Source organism: Phyllobates terribilis, unplaced genomic scaffold (assembly GCF_046119375.1).
Source record: "Phyllobates terribilis strain yellow unplaced genomic scaffold, ASM4611937v1 Scaffold_11__3_contigs__length_659146591, whole genome shotgun sequence".
NCBI lineage: Eukaryota > Metazoa > Chordata > Amphibia > Anura > Dendrobatidae > Phyllobates > Phyllobates terribilis.
Window position 1 is genome coordinate 438,818,233 of NW_027362771.1, and position 19,230 is coordinate 438,837,462.

At 40.6% G+C, this 19,230-nt stretch overlaps 1 protein-coding gene across 3 annotated transcripts in view; it reads right to left on the reverse strand.

Annotated features, from left to right (window-relative positions):
- Window positions 1-19,230, reverse strand: part of POLG (DNA polymerase gamma, catalytic subunit) — an 82,295-nt gene that overhangs the window by 37,058 nt on the left and 26,007 nt on the right. For all 3 annotated transcript variants that reach the window (XM_073653255.1, XM_073653254.1, XM_073653253.1), the window contains exons 8-16: window positions 14,870-15,015; window positions 14,612-14,738; window positions 13,077-13,428; window positions 12,905-12,985; window positions 10,691-10,807; window positions 7,677-7,837; window positions 6,701-6,754; window positions 6,007-6,124; window positions 1,007-1,142 (exon numbers count right to left, since the gene is read on the reverse strand). In XM_073653255.1, coding sequence (XP_073509356.1) covers window positions 1,007-1,142; window positions 6,007-6,124; window positions 6,701-6,754; window positions 7,677-7,837; window positions 10,691-10,807; window positions 12,905-12,985; window positions 13,077-13,428; window positions 14,612-14,738; window positions 14,870-15,015 — 1,292 coding nt within the window. The remainder of the gene's footprint in view (window positions 1-1,006; window positions 1,143-6,006; window positions 6,125-6,700; window positions 6,755-7,676; window positions 7,838-10,690; window positions 10,808-12,904; window positions 12,986-13,076; window positions 13,429-14,611; window positions 14,739-14,869; window positions 15,016-19,230) is intronic.

Here is a 19,230-nt window from a genome sequence, read left to right on the forward strand (position 1 = left end):
AGTGTAAAGCAATGGAGTGAGAAGGGAATAATGATAATGAAGTGTAAGAAATGGGAAGGAAAGATTACCGGGTAATGGGGAGCGCAATAATGACATAGGTGGAGGGTAATTAATAAGAAACACCAAGAGTGTAAAACATATAGGGACAATGCCTTTATTCCCTATGACTGGTACTTTACAAGGCAATAAAAATAGCAAGCAATTATGTAAATCTGTGAAAGTGTCTCAATTACAGAAGTTTATAGTGCAAACCAATATGAACTCTATGGAGATTGAAGCATCTGTAAAAGTACGAGAGCTGCTCTCTATGCATCAGTACCATGCACAGTAAAATACCCCACAAATTTAGGAACCATGACATTAGGGAAGATTATAGTGGTAACCAATGTGTTTAATCCAAAAGTAATTTCAGCTCCGTTCACATCTGCATCATGGTTTTCAGCTTTAATGACCTCTAGCACAGCGTGCTGGACCCATGCCATGATGGACTGCAGTGGCGTCCTGTTGTGATGTCCACATTTTGCTCCGCTGTATCCTGTAGTATTCTTCCTGACAAATCTGACTGACTCTACAATGGAGTCTCTAGCACAGTAGTGAATGGCGCCCACTTCAATCATTAATATGGGATAATATCAATTTATTAAAATATATTGTTTTTATTTGAGATGAGTGAAATGTATTTGTGGTGACCAGTTTTAAGCAAACATCCCTCCATCAAGAAGACACAGGTATACTACATTTCTGAGAACTCAATTTTAATTTTTGCAGCTAAAATAAAATGAATAATTCCAAAACTATGTGTCACTAACACTAATAAAATAAGCAGAAAGAGGACTCTAGAAAGACTCCCTCCCACCAATATATCAAGTTATTTTATCCCATGTTGCTCTTTTGACACCTCCGTTTTAGGAAATCATTTTTTGGAAATGACATTTTCTTGGAATTCTCCATTATATGCTCATTCCACTTCTCGCCAATAAGGTTGAATTGATTGAATGGACATTACCATGAATTCCAGCAAATTGGGCTTCTCCAAGGATTGCGGCTATCCAGAGCTCCTGGGAATCCACATCTGCGCCAATCATATGATATCCTGGGGGCGTTTGAACCATAGCCTTTAGTTCACTGCCAATGCGATCAGTCTAAAAAAGAAGCAGTAATTACTAGCAACACAATGTCCAAAAAGACAATATAACAATGTAATAATTCAGTAGAACAAGAATGGCTCCTGTCTCTACGACAGACTCTTTAAAAATGAGGCCTCTAGTAAGATGTCCCCTGAAGTGAAGATGGAGTGTAGTATTAAAAATAGAGAGGCAGTTTATAAATTCACTCACTTCCTCACCTTTCTGTATGCATCTTAAAGATGCCCTTTAATTATTGTAATGTACTAAATGAAGGTACATATAAAGCTGGTTCTCTAAAATGTAACATAACTAGGGATGAGCGGACCCATAGAAGTTTGGGTTCATCAGGCTCGACCGAACTTTAGTCCAAAAGTTCAGTTCAGGTACAAGAACTGTACCCGAACTTTAACCAGAACCCCCCGGAAGAGGAGCAACAGGGGATCAAGTAGGGTGAGAAAACTTTGTTTTATTATTTTAGAGCATTATTTTTTTCTTTCAATTTAGAAGTGGACAAGGTGAGGAGACATTTAAAGCCGCAATGCTCCTCTCGGAAATATGCAAATTGTCTCTTCAGAGAGGAAGAGGACTAGAACTCTAGTGCCACCTACAGGAAGTAGCAATGCTAGAACTCAATAGTGATCCTTTAACGAGCCTTATCACAAGACTTAGGATAAACCTGACGTGCTTAACACGTCACTCTCCGCAAGGAGAAATACTACCCCTAGATACCGGTCTGACGCCTTTCATCCAACAAAACCAGAACTCACACTTTGCACTGACGAGGGGCAGTACCCCGAAACACAGTGTCTGCAAATTGAGTTTCTGGTCTTGGCTTTTTATCCTAAGTCATATGATAAGGCTCGTTAAACGGTAACTATTGACTTCTAGGATTGCTACTTCCTGTAGGTGGCACTAGAGTACTAGTCCTCTTCCTCTCTGAAGAGAATTTGCATATTTCCTAGAGGAGCATTGAGGCTTTAAAAGTCTCCTCACCTGATGTGCTTAACATGTCACTGTCCGCAAAGAGAAATATTACCCCTAGAACTTAAAGAAAAAAAATTCAGATCTTCCATAGCAGGTTACACCCACTTACTGGCCTTAAGCTATTCAGTTAGTGAAAAAAGCTGGAGAAGTAGAATAAATAACGAACAGGGCAAAATTAAGAAAATGGTCCAAAAAGCCTCTTTTCTTGGGTGGTTTATTGGGAGACACAGGAACCATGGGATGTTCTAAAGCATTCCCAAGGGCAGGAAATATATGCATGTAAAACGCAAATCAGTCACCCAAGCAACTGCTGCCCGCAGCACCTTTCTGTACAGACTCGCATCGGCTGCCTTGATGGCCCCCACCAACTTGCCTAGATCACTCGACTAGAAGAGTAAAGGAAAGCAAGATGGACAGCTCAGAGATTGGATGCCGGTTTGTGAAGCCGACATTTTGTCCTCTGAAAGAAAACATTTGCTTGGACTATGTTGAAAAATATTCCTAGGAGGATGATGCACTGCGCTGTGATACGATATAACTTTGAAGGATGTTGTCCAATTAGGGGATGACCACTATCCCCCAACACGCAAAAAGGACATGACGGCAGCCATGACCTTTGTGAACACCCAGGGGGCCGTAGCCAGTCCAAAGGGAAGAGCTGCAAATTGAAAGCGGGACGGATAGTCCGCAAAACTAAGAAACTTATAGTGGCAAAAAAAAAAAAAGAGATGTGGAGACCGACATCCTGAATTTCCACTCAGAAAGAAATTCTCCGGGTTCCATGGAGGCAACAAGCAAGAGAAGGGGCTCCATCCTGAAGCAGCAAAGCTGGACACGCTTGTTGTGCAATTTTAGGTCCTTGGGATTATTTAGTTAATAAAAATAAATACTTAAGGTGATCTTATAATGATGTACAAATATATGAGCGAACAGTACGGAGACCTTCTAATGATCTTTTTACCCCTAGGCCAGTGACGTAGCATAATCTACTGTACATCTAGAGGAAAGAAGGTTAAATCGTAATCACAGATGCAGAATCTTTACTGTAAGATTGGGAAGAGTGGGAATATAGAATTTTCTGCCACATGATGTTGTTATGATTAGTTCATTACAAAAGTTCAAGAAGGGCCTGGATGCCTTTCTTGAAAAATATAATATTACAGGTTGTGGGTACTAGATTCTGTGCTGGGCCTTTGATCCAGGGAACTAGTATGTGGAGCAGGGAAGGAATTGTTCCCTCAATATGGACATATTAGTATCTTCACCATTGGGTTTTGCCTTCCTCTGAATCAACAGGTTAGGCTATAGGTTGAACTCGATGGACTTTAGTCTACCTTCAACAATAAAAACTATGAAACTATGAATGGGACAAACTAAACGGTCCTTCCTGTGGACGACAAAAAGGTTTGACTAAAAGCCTTTGAATTGTTTTTGAGAAGGAACCAGAACAATGAAGCCTGAGAAGTGAGCAAAAGGCTTGGGAAAAAAAAAGAAAAAGGGAGCCCGGGTAGGTGTCCTTAGATGCTGGGATAGATTCCTCCGCAAAATATTTTTTTCTGTCTATCATGCAGAGGAGACAATTTTCCTGACCCAGGCGTCGTTCTATGTGGGGAGCCACACGTTCCGGAACAGGAAGAGACAGCTGCCCACCCGAAGAGGGATCCTGGATGGTGGTGCCCAGTCATGTGGAGGAAAACTTTTTGCTTCCGGTCCATAAAGATTTGGCAGGCTGGTTGCGTGGACACCATGATGGAGTTGGCTTGAAGAATGGTCTCTTCTATTCTTGAACGGAAGTAGATTTCTCTTGCCAATTACGTGAGAACTGACGAACTGAGCAAAACTGATCTGGATTTTGCTGGACAAAGATAGAGCAGGTCTCGGCTGTGGGAGCAGCGTGCTCTTTCCACCTGTGGAATCTGTAATGATCTTGATAAGCTTTTCCCCAAAAAGGTGAGGTTGGTGAGAGATTGTTTGAATACATTGTCCGCATTCTATGACTTGAGCCAGAAGATTCGACGGATCGATACAATATTGCTTGAAGTTTGAGCAGAACATCTGGCCACTTCAAGAGAGTCGGAACAAAGATACTTACCTGCTTGAGCAATCTGATATGCGAGGTCTGCCAGATTGGACAATGGAGATATGGATATGCTGCACTGATGCAGGCATTTGGCCCAGGCAGTAACTACAGTAACCAAACTGGTTGCCACAGAGGATGATTTTGTGAAGGCCTTTATTTCTTAGCTTAAAAATTCTTGGAAATAGCCTGCATCTGCCATACATAGGATTCTGTGCTTTGCGAAATTGGAGGGTCTACAGATAGCGGTGTCAGATTGTAAATGGGAGATCTGTCAGTTAGAAAGGTACTCATATCTAGAAGAGATGGTAAAGTGCTGTGCACCGGGAGGAGACATGGAAAAACCTAGAACACAGCTAATGTCCAACTGATTCAGGAGACCATTGGAATTCCCTAAGACCCTTCTTCAGTGGTGTCTTTCTCATCTTCTTAGTAAGCTAGAGAGGTCTGTAGGGTTAAGAGACCCAGTATGTGCACAATAGATTTCAATGCCTTAGTAAGGTTTGATACCACAAGCATTAGGGAGCATACCCACTCTGCTTTGTGACCTAGTGAAAATTCATTGGTGGGGACTACATAAAAGGAATTGCTAATAAGTTATATAAGACCCAAACAGTTGGTGCATAGACGTTCTGGCTCACAGCAAGGGTGTTTTGTACTACAGCACCAAATCCTGCCCTAAGACCTCACTTCTCGGTTCTGACATGGCAATACAGCTAATTCCTGCCTATAGACAGTGAGGAGAAACAATACTGGTTAGCAGGAGTGGACTGCAGGAAAGGCAGCTGGTGAAAAGAAACTCAAAATTGCCTATGGCACAGGAAAGCAGGAGTAATAGGAGACATAGTGATGGCCGAGCTGACACAACAAAAGCAGGAAGTTTTCCCATCAGGTGGCAGTGGAAATGACACTTGTGTTATCTCAGTGTCCAATCAAAACAGGGAAAAGTGGCACGTTGATGGAAGAAAGAATGGGAGGAAGCACCAAAGAGCTGCAGGAAAAAAAAAATCTAAAATAAAGAAATTAAAAACATATACACACGAAGGTTTTTTTTTATAGTTCTGAAAGAAAAACATTTTTTGGCTTTCCAATATCCAGCATGGACATCCTTTTGGTATTTCTCCCCTTAAGGAGTGAGAAAGCACCAGGAGAGGATTAAGAGTAGTGGGTGACCATATAGCAAGCAGACAACAGTGGAGTAATGTTCTCCTTCCTCAAATAGAATAATAGGGTGACTATTCAGCCCTGCATTCCCAACCTAAAACAAAAGGAAATATAAAAAAGATGTTCCTGCAAAGTAGGTATGTCTGCCTCCTACAGACAAACTAAAGCTGGCAAGTACAGTGGCTGCCAGTCTCCTATGAAAGCAATGCAGTGCTTGCTATTGAGCTTGTAAGTACTGCTATGAAGCTAACTAGATCGCTGGATTCGACCAGCTTCAAAGCCGTTGTGCTCCTCTGATACTGCAGCGGCAAACAGATGGGACCAGCGGCACAATGATAGTTCTGGTCAAAACTGTCAATCTTCAGGAGCGCACCAGCAAGCATTAAGCTGGAGACAGGGGAGCCATGCGCTCTCGAAAGCCACACGAGAGACAGCGCTTGAACCTACTTAGTGCCAGCTTTCTAGTGGTGGCCAGCTATAATTTAAGGTCTTGTGTCATCCAATGGAACAGATGAGAAACCCCTCTAATTTCAATCAAACATAATTTGAGTTCTTCATTTACATGCTGATATATATTGCTGTGATGGGAACAAGAAAATATTAAACAACAAAATAAATCTATTAATCAGTGGTGAGATTTCATCATCTTCTTACACGTGCATTACTGGCAGTCAGCCAGGTTGGCTCCACTGCTCTACGTGTGATGGTTCCAGCGGAGATCACCTGGGGAAGGATAGCGCCATACTTATGTTCTTCATCAAAATCAAGATTTCTAGGATAAAAAAAAATATTTTAGAAAAACAATTCTTCAAATGAAAAATATACAGAAAAAAAGATCTATAGACAATGTGTTCAACATGAAAACGTAGACTAATGCAGCAAGAACCAAGGCTTTGCTTGACATTACTGCTTCCGTACCACCACAAACCTTCCGTTGCTAATCCATAAGTGCCCAGAAATGTTATTCTTTCAACTTTCACTATTTTTCCTGCAGACCAAAAGCTGTCCGTGAAGGCAGCAATGAACAGAGGCAAAATTACAGGTTCCATTAATTATAGCGGAAAAGCTAAAATATAGAAGTGGATTTTATAAAATGTAAAAGTCGCTACTTTCCTACATCAATCTGTCAAACACACCTACGGTGACTATAAAGGGCTCTATTTCAGCTAAGTGATTTCATTTGTATGTATGTTGGTTTATGCGGTCACTGTGTGGGTGAAATGCAAATTGGGCCACTTTATGCCTGGGACTCCTATGCATTTGTATATGCACGGATGTTGTGCTGACAGTAAAATGAGAACTTCTTTAAGTTTAGAACGGCAACCTTGTGAGCCCATTAATAAACTACCTGGTGACTGTGCGTGGCAGTTCTCCTTTTTTCAGCCATACGACCTTCTGAGAACTGTAAAGAACAAAATAACTGAATGTTAAGTGCTCGGTTTTAAAAGCACATTTCAGAAATGTGGAAAAGTTGTACAATTTAGCATCCTTTTTATTTTACTTCTAAACATTTGAGATAAACAGTTACATTAATGGAGGAAGGTGAACATCGTAGCAAAAAAACAAATTATGACTCCTGCTGGTTGACAACCATTCATCTGGAAGGTCCAGGGCTTCATGCACTTAGTCAATACCTTATAATCCATTGAAGTAGAAAAGATAGCAAGTTGGCAACCCTGCTTCTGTGTGCATAAGACAACATGTTCTCAGCAGCACATCACTCGTTTATACAGGGCAGTGTGATGACAATATATATATATATATATATATATATATATATATATATATATATATATTTTTTTTAAATCAGATCTGTTGCTATTGAGAATTTTTGAATATTTTAGAATTTGACTAACACTACAAGTAAAGAAAAAAAAAATAACACCTGATACCGAGACAACATAACCCACTAAAATATAGACATTAGCATGTACATCATATTCTCTCTTAACAGGCTATTTGCAGGTAAGTCTGGTGCATTTAAAAGGGTTGTGCCACGAACAAAAGTATATTTTATTCAACACATCTTGGAATTAAAATAAACTGCATAATTGGATGTGTTTAAAAACAATGTTCCTGTGCCGAGATAATCTTATAAATGAGCCCCTGCTGTGTACTGTGTAATGGCCGTGTCTGACCGTGCAGGGACATGAAGACACAGCCAACATCAGGTTGGTACGGAACAGGTTTAGCTCCTGACCCTTTTCCATACACCCCACACAGGATTTGTGATGAAAATATACATTTTATACTCAGGGTTTAAATTGAGATGCATAGCTCATAACGCAGCATTAATATTGACCCCGTAAAACATAAGAAAATACCTTATGCGCTTGTGTGCATTTCTCCAGAATGAAATCATCTTGTTAATTTCTAATGCCCGTGTGGCACTGTTGCCCCCAGTACTGGCCTGTAATGTTCCATCTTCCATCTTTGGAAGAAAATCCTTTGCAAATGGGCTACCCACGTTATTAGCATTTCCATCCTAAATGGTAAAACAATGAAATTATAGAAAAGTTATTCTTGTATTAGTCACGGCAGACAAACAAAAAAACTAAATCAAGAAGCCTATTCAAATAGAGTTATTTTATAAGAAGCACTGACGACAGTTTATTTGCAGCTTTCTTGTAAACCTCTCATGAAAAATAGGATCTGGACCACACATCCAAATATTATACACTGATCTACTGAGGCTAGGCAAAGTTTTCAAAACTGAACTTTTTAACAGTTAACATTTTGATCAAAGTGCATAAACCCACTGCCACATCACGGCGACCTGTTTAGGTGGGCCACGATGACCACTGCCATTATAACAAAAGAGCTGTAAGGGGGTACTGTAAGGCAGCCACTGTTTCTGTGGTACTGGGTGATGTGGCAGTGGGCTTAAACAATTTGATCAAAATGTTACGCAAGAACCTCATGCTCAGCCTTGAAAATTTTGCTTAGCAGCTGTAGATCAATGTGTAATATTTGGATGCGTGGTCCAGGTCCCCTTTTTCATTATGTATTTTTCAGACTTTTCATACATTTAATCTGATTAATCTCATTGTCTGGTTTCTAGCAGTGGTAACCTACCATAAAGGCAGAGCATCTGACAGCAATGGGTGCCCATATTGAAAGGTAGCTCAGCAATGAAAAGCCTCCTCTGCTTACTGGGAGCAGCTACCCATAGCCACTGATGATGCTCACTGTATACAGAATTATAGCACCATACAATTCTTTATGTAGTTTCTGTAATGGTGGTGCATGCAGCCAAAATGTCAGCATTCTGAGGTTTCCATTCGGAGTTTGTGCTATGGGGCCCTCTGTTATCAGCATTAACCCTGCCTGTACATAAGTACAAAGCAGCAAAGCATTACTAGCGCATATAACAGAAAACTAATGAGCTGTCCAAACAGAATAGTTTAAAGACAAAACATGCCCCAATCACTCAGTATTGCAAGAGTGCAGAGAAAACTAATTGTCAGAAGGCCAGAATTCCCGGACTACAATAAAATAATGTTACTTGCTAGTAAACTATAAGAACATAATACCATACAGCAGGTGAAATAAGTATTGAACACATCACCATTTTTCTAAGTAAATATATTTCTACAGCTGCTATTGACATAAAATTCTCACCAGAAGTCGGTAACAACCCATCCAATCCACACAGGCAAGGAAATCAATCACAGATGTCCAGAAATTCTGAGTAATAATGAAACATGACACAGGGAAAAAGTATTGAACACGTGAAGAAAGAAAGGTGCAAAAAGCCATGGAAAGTCATGACACCAGCTGAAGTCCATTAGAAAGCAATCCTGCCACTTAGTGAAAAATAACATCAGATGGTTCAACTGACAGCCTATAAAAATGTGTCTCATTACCAAGGTGCCACACAAGAAACATGTCATGATGTGTAAAACCAGTGAGCTGTCTCAAGACCTTTGTAACCTTATTGTTGCAAAACATACTGATGGCATTGACAGAAGAATTTATAAACTACTGAAGGTTCCAGTGAGCACTGATGTGGCAATAATCCCGACGTGGAAAGAACATAATTTCACCATAAACCGACCACGACCAGCTGCTCCCCACAAAATTTCAGACAGAGGAGTGAAAAGAATCAGAAGAGTCATTCAAGGGCCAAGGACCACTTGTGGAGAGCTACAAAAAGACCTGGAATCAGCCGGTACAATTATTTCAAAGAAAACAATAAGTAATGCAATCAACCTCCATGGCCAGTATGTACGCTCATCACACAAGACTCCACTGCTGAACAAAAAGCATGTTCAGGCGAGTTTAAAGTTTACTCAACAACATTTAGACAAGCCTGTGAAATACTGGGAGAATATAGTCTGGTCAGATTGGACCAAAAGTGAACTCTTTGGATGCCACACACCATGTTTGAAGGCCAAAAGGCATTGCATATAGCCCCAAAACACCATGCCAACAGTGAAGATTAGAGATGGGAACATCATGGTGTGGGGCTGTTTTTCAGAATAGGCACTGGCAAACTCCATGTCATTGAAGGAATAATGAATGGACAAATGTGCAGAGATATTCTTGATAAAAATCAGCTGCCATCTACCAGGATGATGAAGATGAAAAGAGGGTGGACAAATCAACAAGACAATGATCCCAAACACACAGCCAAGGAAACTCTCTATTGGTTTCAGAGAAAGAAAATAAAGCTGCTAGAATGGCCCAGCCAATCACCTGACCTGAATCCAATAGAAAATTTTGGAAAGAACTAAAGCTCAGAGTTCACAGAAGGAGCCCACGGGACCTTCAGGATGTGAAGAGTGTTTGTGAGGAAGAATGGGCCAATATAACACCCGAGCAATGCATGCGACTAGTTTCTCCATACAGGAGGTGTCTTGAAGATATCATCACCAACAAAGACTTTTGTATGAAGTATTAAATAAATTTCAATAAGAGTGTTCAATACTTTTTCCCTGTGTCATTTCTCATTATTACACATAACTTAGTTTATCTATGGTTTGATTTCTTTACCTGTGTGGATTGAATTGGTTGTTACCAACAACTGGTAAGAATTTCATGTCAAAAGCACCTTTAGAAATATATTTACTTAAAAAATTGGTGACGTGTTCAATACTTATTTCACCTGCTGCATGTTTCAATAGCCCTAAACGATGTATCAAAGGTCTGAGGCCCGATGTTCAGAGCCTGTGAAGAATTGCTTTTCAAATATTCCCTCATGCAAAGTATTGATAAATTACATACACTACTTATTCTTCAATGAATCAGCAAATGAAAATGTTCCCCGTGTCCGAGTCTGCAATTACCATTCTAACTATTAAGAGCAAAGAGTGTTAAGTGCATTTTCCAGACTCACTTTGTGTGGCAAACGATAGAACCAGCAGCCTGAAACGTTGACGTCATTGCACGGGTCATTTCCATGGTGAAGAGGTGCGGAGCTTTCAAACTCTACAAGCAATTCAGCAGGAAGCTCCTGTCATAATAAATAGGGTGTGGGCTACATGTGATTACAGATACAAATGTCATGACAGATGAGAAGCACGTAACGATCAGTCTAATAATTAGGTCTCCTGCAGAAAGTATCAAGACAAATTACTTTGTGCCATTCACAATATATAGTACCACTAAAAACTCACTGTATAAATATATATATTAATATATTGCAGGACATTTATATTGGATAAAAAGAGGATTATTGTACCGTAAAATGCTTTTCTTGCAGTCTTCACAAGAACCGTGGGTAAAGTCTGAGGATACGACCTAAAGATGGCAAGTTGTCTCTTCCTGAGCGGGCTATACCCACCTAGTGGCACAGAGCTAAGCAGTTTGTAACCCCGCAATATATGTTAATAGATGTCAGATAACTAGAAAGCCAAGAACACTGCTAAAAACAACTCAAAGGGCGACTCAAATCAAAAAGTAAGTCTGCAGCGTTCCCCTATGAAGACGACAGGATGATAAGAACAAATATACTCTTTTATCATACATATAATTGGGGACATCCCAAGGCAGTCCCTGGAGTGGGAAATAAAAGGAAGGCAGCCTGAAAGCTAGGCCGAAGACTGACATACAACTGCCTGTAGGATCACAGAGCCAAAGTTAGCGTCCACTGGTGGAAATGTGTGCACCATGTACAACTTAGAGCTCATGCCTAATGGTGTGCTAGGCACCCCTTCAGGTTTGTGAGTAGTGCAGGCTTATAGTGTTTTTTTTTTTCTTTTCCAGAGAGGGAAAACGCCTCTGTAAGCTGGAGGGTAAGAAGAGTCGAAAGGACAAAAAAGGGGTACTTCCTTCATGCTTAGCCCTGGACGAGGTATTTTTCCAGTCTGTTGCCACAGAGAAGTGTATCACTAAAAGATCAGCCAGGGCCTTTTTGGAAGCAAAGTCGCAGCTCCAAGTCCTCAGCAAAATGATCTGACTAATGGCCATCTTGCCTGCGGCCTCAGAGAGGCATCTGGCTGATTACAATGAAGCTAAAATAGAAGTATTTTTTCACCATGGGTCAACAAACTCTATCCAGGGCCCAGACTAATCAAAACACCCACACTGGAAAATACCCCTGAAATTGTTTTGAAATACTGGGTAGAAGCAAAGGTATAGTGGAGGGAAGACCTGGCTGCGGATCTAGCCAGAGTCTTGTTGAGAAGCAGTACTCCAGCAATGAGTCAGAATACGCCTCTGAGGACATAACCTCATCAGAAGATAGGATGACATCTGGAGAAAGAGCCTCAGACAAGAGTGCCCTGGGGTGAACAGTGGACACATCCAAAGGTGACACAAAGGAAAGCCATGAAGGTTGGGGTCCTGGAGTGCTTGTGTGCACAACATAGCTGTGACATCTCTTCAGACTCATCTCCCAGGGTGAATTTGATGAAAGGAGGTAAAGAGATGACTTGAAGAGAGAGAAAGCACTCTAAAACCGGTAACATGATTGGGGAGATGCTGAAGATTTCCACTACAGGCTGAGACAGGAAGAGAGCCTGATATGGAAAAGAAAGCACTAGATGAATCTGGTAAACAGACGTAATACACATGACCTGTAAGGACGAATCACAGGCCCCGACGCGTGTTTTGCAGTAGCTTCTTCCTGGGGGTTAATAGATTCATCTCTCACTATAACACTTTATTAATATCTACCTCTGTTTGATGTATGGGATTTTGCTACTCTGCACTATGGAAGGCACTTTTTGAAATTATCATACAAACCCCCTCTAATCATGCAGTCACTGGTACATTAATTTTGAATATGGTCAATGAGCAGTAGAATATTCTCCCTTTATAGGGTATTGGGCTTTGTCTTATTGTATCTGTTGATTTGACTCTATGTATGTAAGCCTAAGTAGGAATCGACACCTGTCAAATGAAATGGAGCAGGAGCTCCCCCTTGTGAAATAATATATTTATATATGATCTGTGGATGAATTTATTCTACTAGTTCTCTGAAAATGGATGGAGCAAGAGCGATGATTTGCACAACTGTAGTTCCAGACATTAATCTACTGTACTCTATGTCCTACGTGCCTTGAAGAAAATGTAAGCTTTCCCACCACAGAATAAAAAGAAAACATACCAGTTTACTTTTCTTCTGTGAAGTTGCTTTGGTCGATCCTTCAAGGCTCATATCATTCTCCAATCGACTGAGTTCTTCTACCTAGAAATAAGAAGGCTTTCTGAGCACAGCCACTTCAGGGAGCACCATATTCTCAGAATATTTCCTAGGCCACATCCATGCGGTATTCTACCTTTTGCCAGATACTGTCTTCAGTAAGCATGAACTCGTCCTGTACATCCAAGTCACGCTCCCCTGAGATGCCACTTGCTTTATTTTTGCAATATTCAACATAGACATTTTCAATTGCTGTGTAAGGGCAATCATTATTAACATCACAATCATCATCGCCTTGACTGGCCGATAGGTTGTCTTTCCGTCCTGGAACAAGGTATCCCCAACCATGCTTGTCAGAGAAGTGTAGAGGAAAGCCATCCCAAGTCAAACGCATCAGTTTAGGAGTTAATCTCATCTGAAGGCTGATGAGGCTAGGACCAGGTACCCAATCAGGATCACTCAGTTTCGGGCAAAGCTTACGATACCACCTACAAAGATTAACACAACTTCAACTCACCATAGCCATGTGGTTATTTAAAAGCAAAATTAGCTTTTGTGCATCAGCAAACAACACTGAAATAAAAGCTCTGAGAAACATGTTACACTAAGAATAATGGGGAACGGAAACATGAAAAAAAGTGGAATTTGATGGACTTGTGTGTCACGTTAATGATGCAGGCAGAGCTCCTTTAGCTAAAACCACATCTCATGATTGATAACTGTTATGGTAAATATTTATACTTTGTTTTATTATTTAGACAATTCATATATCTTTGATAATTTTTTATTTTAATATTAGCTTTATAAGTGATATTCATAAAAGCAGGGTGTTGTCTCTGATATAGAGATGTATTAAAGCCTTCTTTTGTTTCAGAACGTATAGTAAACTAGATATAGCCAGATCCTAAGGAATGCAGCAGAATACATAAATTACGACTTTGTTTTTCCCAACGTATCTTCCTTTTTAGATAACGTAATGTAAGTCACTCCCACTTTCCTTATCTTTGTGGTTTGTAATAAAAACTTGTAACCAGGCATCTGAGGGCATACAAGTCTGGGACACAGACAGAATTGGTTGTGTGTTCTATTGTCTCTGATTGATCGACTCCCTGATTTGATCAAAACTGGCAAACATGTGAAACCTTGAGTTTCTCCTAAAACTTTCCATATAGGTGCTGGAGACTTCAGTTCTTTAGATGCTGCTAATGTTTTTTTTCCTATTATATTAAACATATTTAGACAAATGTTGAGTTTGGTGCAGTCATTTAGTCACTTGTGATGTGCACTCTTTAAACTCTAAATAAGATTACACTATTATGGTGCAGTTGTCTACCTGAAGAGAAAGTTATGGCCTCCTATTAAAAACCTTACTAATTGCAGTATTAATGAATAAGATGTTAGGAAAGCCGGTGGAAAAAAAAACTGAGTTACAAGACATAGACGGTAACTTGTCATAAGATACGTTCTGCCAAAACCACGTATGGGAGGAGGAGATGCCACACTAGTCATGTCTCTCCCCATGGGCCCAGGCTGGCTTTTCAGACACCACAGGATTTCAAAGAAAGATATATCTGGCTGCAATCATGCAGCCAGGCTGTAGTTTGGCCAGCATGAGTCCAGCAACAGGTTCCTTTTAAGTTAATTTATGTATCTTTTGCATCTATGACTTACCCAGGATGCCCTGGCAGGTGTTGGCTTCTTTTGGGCAAATATGGCAGAGTTTTCTCAATGATATCATCTAGGTAAACTTTACCAGGAAGAGGCTGTGATTCTTCTTCTTCATTGGGAGGTCCAGAATCTAGATATATTGATGTTATTGGGGTAAAATGACAGCTAATCCGCAACAAAATCACAAAAGAAATTGGGGAAAAATCATGACAAAAATGCGGTTTCTACTAAACTAGTGCCTAGGAATGTAAGGGTACTCACCTTCGTGTGGGTCAATGACAACCTGGCTCCTTGACTTATGTTCTGATGCAGATTTGGCATCTTTCCTCTTGCTAGGTTTTACCTTCTTTTGCTTGAATTCTTGAATATCCCACTCTAAATCCCAAAGCCACGGATCAGTTTTGTATCTGGTTTGTGAAGAGATACATATACCATCAGCATCATCATGCAGTCCCAATCACTGGGAAACATTATACAGAGTTAAAAAAAAAGTGTTTACTTCAAATTCAAGATAAAAGAGACCAAACCTAGAAAAATTCCAGAATCAGCCTTTTCAAGGAATTTGACAGAAATCGTCTTGGGCTTCCTCACCAATATGTTTCTTGACTTGCTGATAATAGAGCACTTTGCATTTTCCACAACTCCTACTCATTTAAAGGAGACTAAGGGGGAATTATTTTCCTTGTGAAGAATGCCAAGCCAGAGTAAAGAGACTTATAGGCCATGAAGTGCTCCTATAGTGACTAAAATATGCAAATATCCACTTCAGAAAGGAAGAGGACTAGAAATCTCGTGCCACCTATGGGATGTCACAATCTTAAAAGTCAATATCAACTCTATAACAAGCCTTGCCACATGACTTTGGATAAAAGCCAAAATCAGACACTCCAGATGAGCCACGTTCATCCTTAGACCCTATGGCAGAGGCCTCTCACATAGCCAAATCAGATCTTCAGCCTTGCACTGACGAGGGGCAAACACCCTGAAGCAGATGCCTGCAAATGAAGAGTTGGGTTGGCTTTTAATTCTAAGTCATGTGGCAAGGCTTGTTAAAGGGTCAATATTGACTTTCAGAATTGGTACTTTTAATAGGTGGCAGTAGAGGTCAAGTCCTCTTACTCTCTACAGTGGATATTTAAAAGGAGAACAACTCTGTCTGTGGACTGCTGTTTACCAGCAGAGAAGGAATAACGCCCACTCTTGAGATTGGAGTCCTATCAACCTGACACAAACAAGAAGATCTACATATCCACAGAGTCTGATCTGTTGATGAAAATGCTGTACTCAGTGTTTTTTTTATCTGACTTGTGGAAAACGTTGGCACCACAACTTATACACTGGATCACAATATCAAATCCATAAAAAATCGTGAGATCAGTTCTGACCTCCGCCTGCCTACAGTGATTAAGTATCATATTGGAGGTAAATCACACTCAATAGAAGGATATATAAGAACGCTAAGGCTACAAAATGCCTAGGAAAAAATATTAAAAATATTCTACAATCTAACATTTCTAAAAAAGGGTGAGCATATGGTTAGTAATCCCTTCCCAACAAAGCATTGCCTGTACATCTGGTTCATCTGTATGGAGCGGGTGTAGGTGCTAAGCCCACTAGATACAGAGTGGATCTTGGCACCTTCCTCTACCAGTAATGATCAGAACGATCTTTAATCACTACTGTGATTTAACCATGTAGATGTCGCTGTCAATCTCTGACCACTGCATTTAAATGGTGTGACATGCAAGCACGCCCATTTGGGTGCCCCTGACCCTCCTCTGCAATAAAATAGATGCCTATCCATCAACATGGCTGCCGGGGGTCTTCTGAAGGAACCTCTAACTGTCATCTTGGTGCTAATATGAAGCAAGGGGTACTGGGCAGTGTGAGTCACTTGGTGCACTGATTATGACATGTGGTGGGCATTAATTCAATTGTCCTCTGTAATGTGATTTCTACAAATGAGCTTTCCTATTGGCCAGGTTAACATGTTTGATGCTTGGCGAAATGTATTACTTATATTATTTGTTCCCTTTATAAATTGGCATTTCTAAATCTCTGCATCATGTATGGTGAATAGGTTTATGTTGGTCTCTACTTTTGTACATGAACTGCTCCAATGATTATTCTCGCTGACGGATATTATATAATGCCATTGTGATCACACTTCCTTTTTGTTTTTATGGGGTGTTTTGAATATGTTTTTCCTTAGTAATTGTTTGTGATTTTTTTTTGCATCTAATAAAATGTGCAATATTTGTATCTTATACATCATGGTTATTTATGTTCTATTATACACTGCTCAAAAAAATAAAAGGGAACACTACAGAATATAACTCCAAGTAAATCAAACTTCTGTGAAATCAAACTGTCCACTTAGGAAGCAACACTGATTGACAATCAATTTCACATGCTGTTGTGCAAATGGAATAGACAATAGATGGAAATTATTGGCAATTATCAAGACACACTCAATAAAGGAGTGGTTCTGCAGGTGAGGACCACAGACCACATCTCAGTACCAATGCTTTCTGGCTGATGTTTTGGTCACTTTTGAATGTTGGTTGTGCTTTCACACTCGTGGTAGCATGAGACGGACTCTACAACCCACAGAAGTTGCTCAGGTAGTGCAGCTCATCCAGGATGGCACATCAATGCGAGCTGTGGCAAGAAGGTTTGCTGTGTCTGCCAGCATAATATCCAGAGGCTGGAGGCGCTACCAGGAGACAGGCCAGTACACCAGGAGACGTGGAGGGGACCTTAGAAGGGCAACAACCCAGCAGCAGGACCGCTACCTCCGCCTTTGTGCAAGGAGGAACAGGAGGAGCACTGCCAGAGCCCTGCAAATGACCTCCAGCCGGCCACAAATGTGCATGTGTCTGCACAAACAGTTAGAAACCGACTCCATGAGGGTGGTATGAAAGCCCGAAGTCCAGAGCGGGGTTGTGCTCACAGCCCAACACTGTGCAGGATGCTTGGCATTTGCCACAGAACACCAGGATTGGCAAAGTCGCCGCTCGCGCCCTGTGCTCTTCATAGATGAAAGCAGGTTCACACTGAGCACATGTGACAGACGTGACAGAGTCTGGAGACGCCGTGGAGAGCGATCTGCTGCCTGCAACATCCTTCAGCATGACCGGTTTGGCAGTGGGTCAGTAATGGTGTAGGGTGGCATTTCTTTGGAAGGCCGCACAGCCCTCCATGTGCTCGCCAGAGGTAGCCTGACTGCCATTAGGTACCGAGATGAGATCCTCAGAACCCTTGTGAGACCATATACTGGTGCAGTTGGCCCTGGGTTCCTCCTAATGCAGGACAATGACAGACCTCATGTGGCTGGAATGTGTCAGCAGTTCGTGCAAGATGAAGCCACTGAAGCTATGGACTGGCCCGCTCGTTCCCCAGACCTGAATCCGATTGAGCACATCTGGGACATAATGTCTCGCTCCATCCACCAACGTCACGTTGCACCACAGACTGTCCAGGAGTTGGCGGATGCTTTAGTCCAGGTCTGGGAGGAGATCCCACAGGAGACCATCTGCAACCTCATGAGGAGCATGCCCAGGCGTTGTAGGGAGGTCATGCAGGCACGTGGAGGCCACAAACAATGCTGAGCCTCATTTTGACTGGTTTTAAGGACATTACATCAAAGTTGGATCAGCCTGTAGTGTGTTTTTCCACTTTCATTTTGGGGGTGACTCCAAATCCAGACCTCCATTGGTTAATAAATTTGAATTCCAGTGATGATTTTTGTGTGATTCTTTTGCCAGCACATTCAACTTTGTACAGAACAAAGGATTCAATGAGAATATTTCATTCATTCAGATCTACGATGTGTTATTTGAGAGCTCCCTTTATTTTTTTCAGCAGTGTATTCGAGGCTTGAGAGTAATTTGTCGGCATCTATCATTTTTGGTACTCTTTAATGCTTTCTATGTGTGTTAAGAATTTATTATGGGTCTTCCAGTCCAAATTTGGTTCCTATGAAGCATAGTTTGTGGTTGGGACTCATAGAACATTAAATTTCATCTACGTGAAAATACAAGGGCATAAATGCTTGCAGTTTCAATTCACCCCTCTTTTTCAATCCGAAAATCTAGAAATTAAAATAAACCAAAATGGTAGCAGCCATAAAGAAAAAATAAAATTGAAATACCAGAATTTAAGTTTTTTTGGCCACTGCACCTCTCCAAAAAATGTAATAAAAGGCTATCATAATACTATACATACCATAAAATGGCAGCTTTAATAAAATAACAGCTCGGCATGCAAAAAACAGACTATCAATGAAAAGAAAAATAATTTACGGCTCTCAGAATATGGCGGCACAAACCCTTTTTTTTTTTTTTTAAGTTTTACATTTTTAAAATCACTAAAGTATATACATATACAGTGGGTACGGAAAATATTCAGGCCCCTTTAAATTTTTCACTCTTTGTTTCATTGCAGCCATTTGGTAAATTCTAAAAAGTTCATTTTTTTTCTCATTAAAGTACACTCTGCACCCCATCTTGACTGAAAAAAAAAACAAACAGAAATGTAGAAATTTTTGAAAATTTATTAAAAAAGAAAAACTGAAATATCACATGGTCATAAGTATTCAGACCCTTTGCTCAGTATTGAGT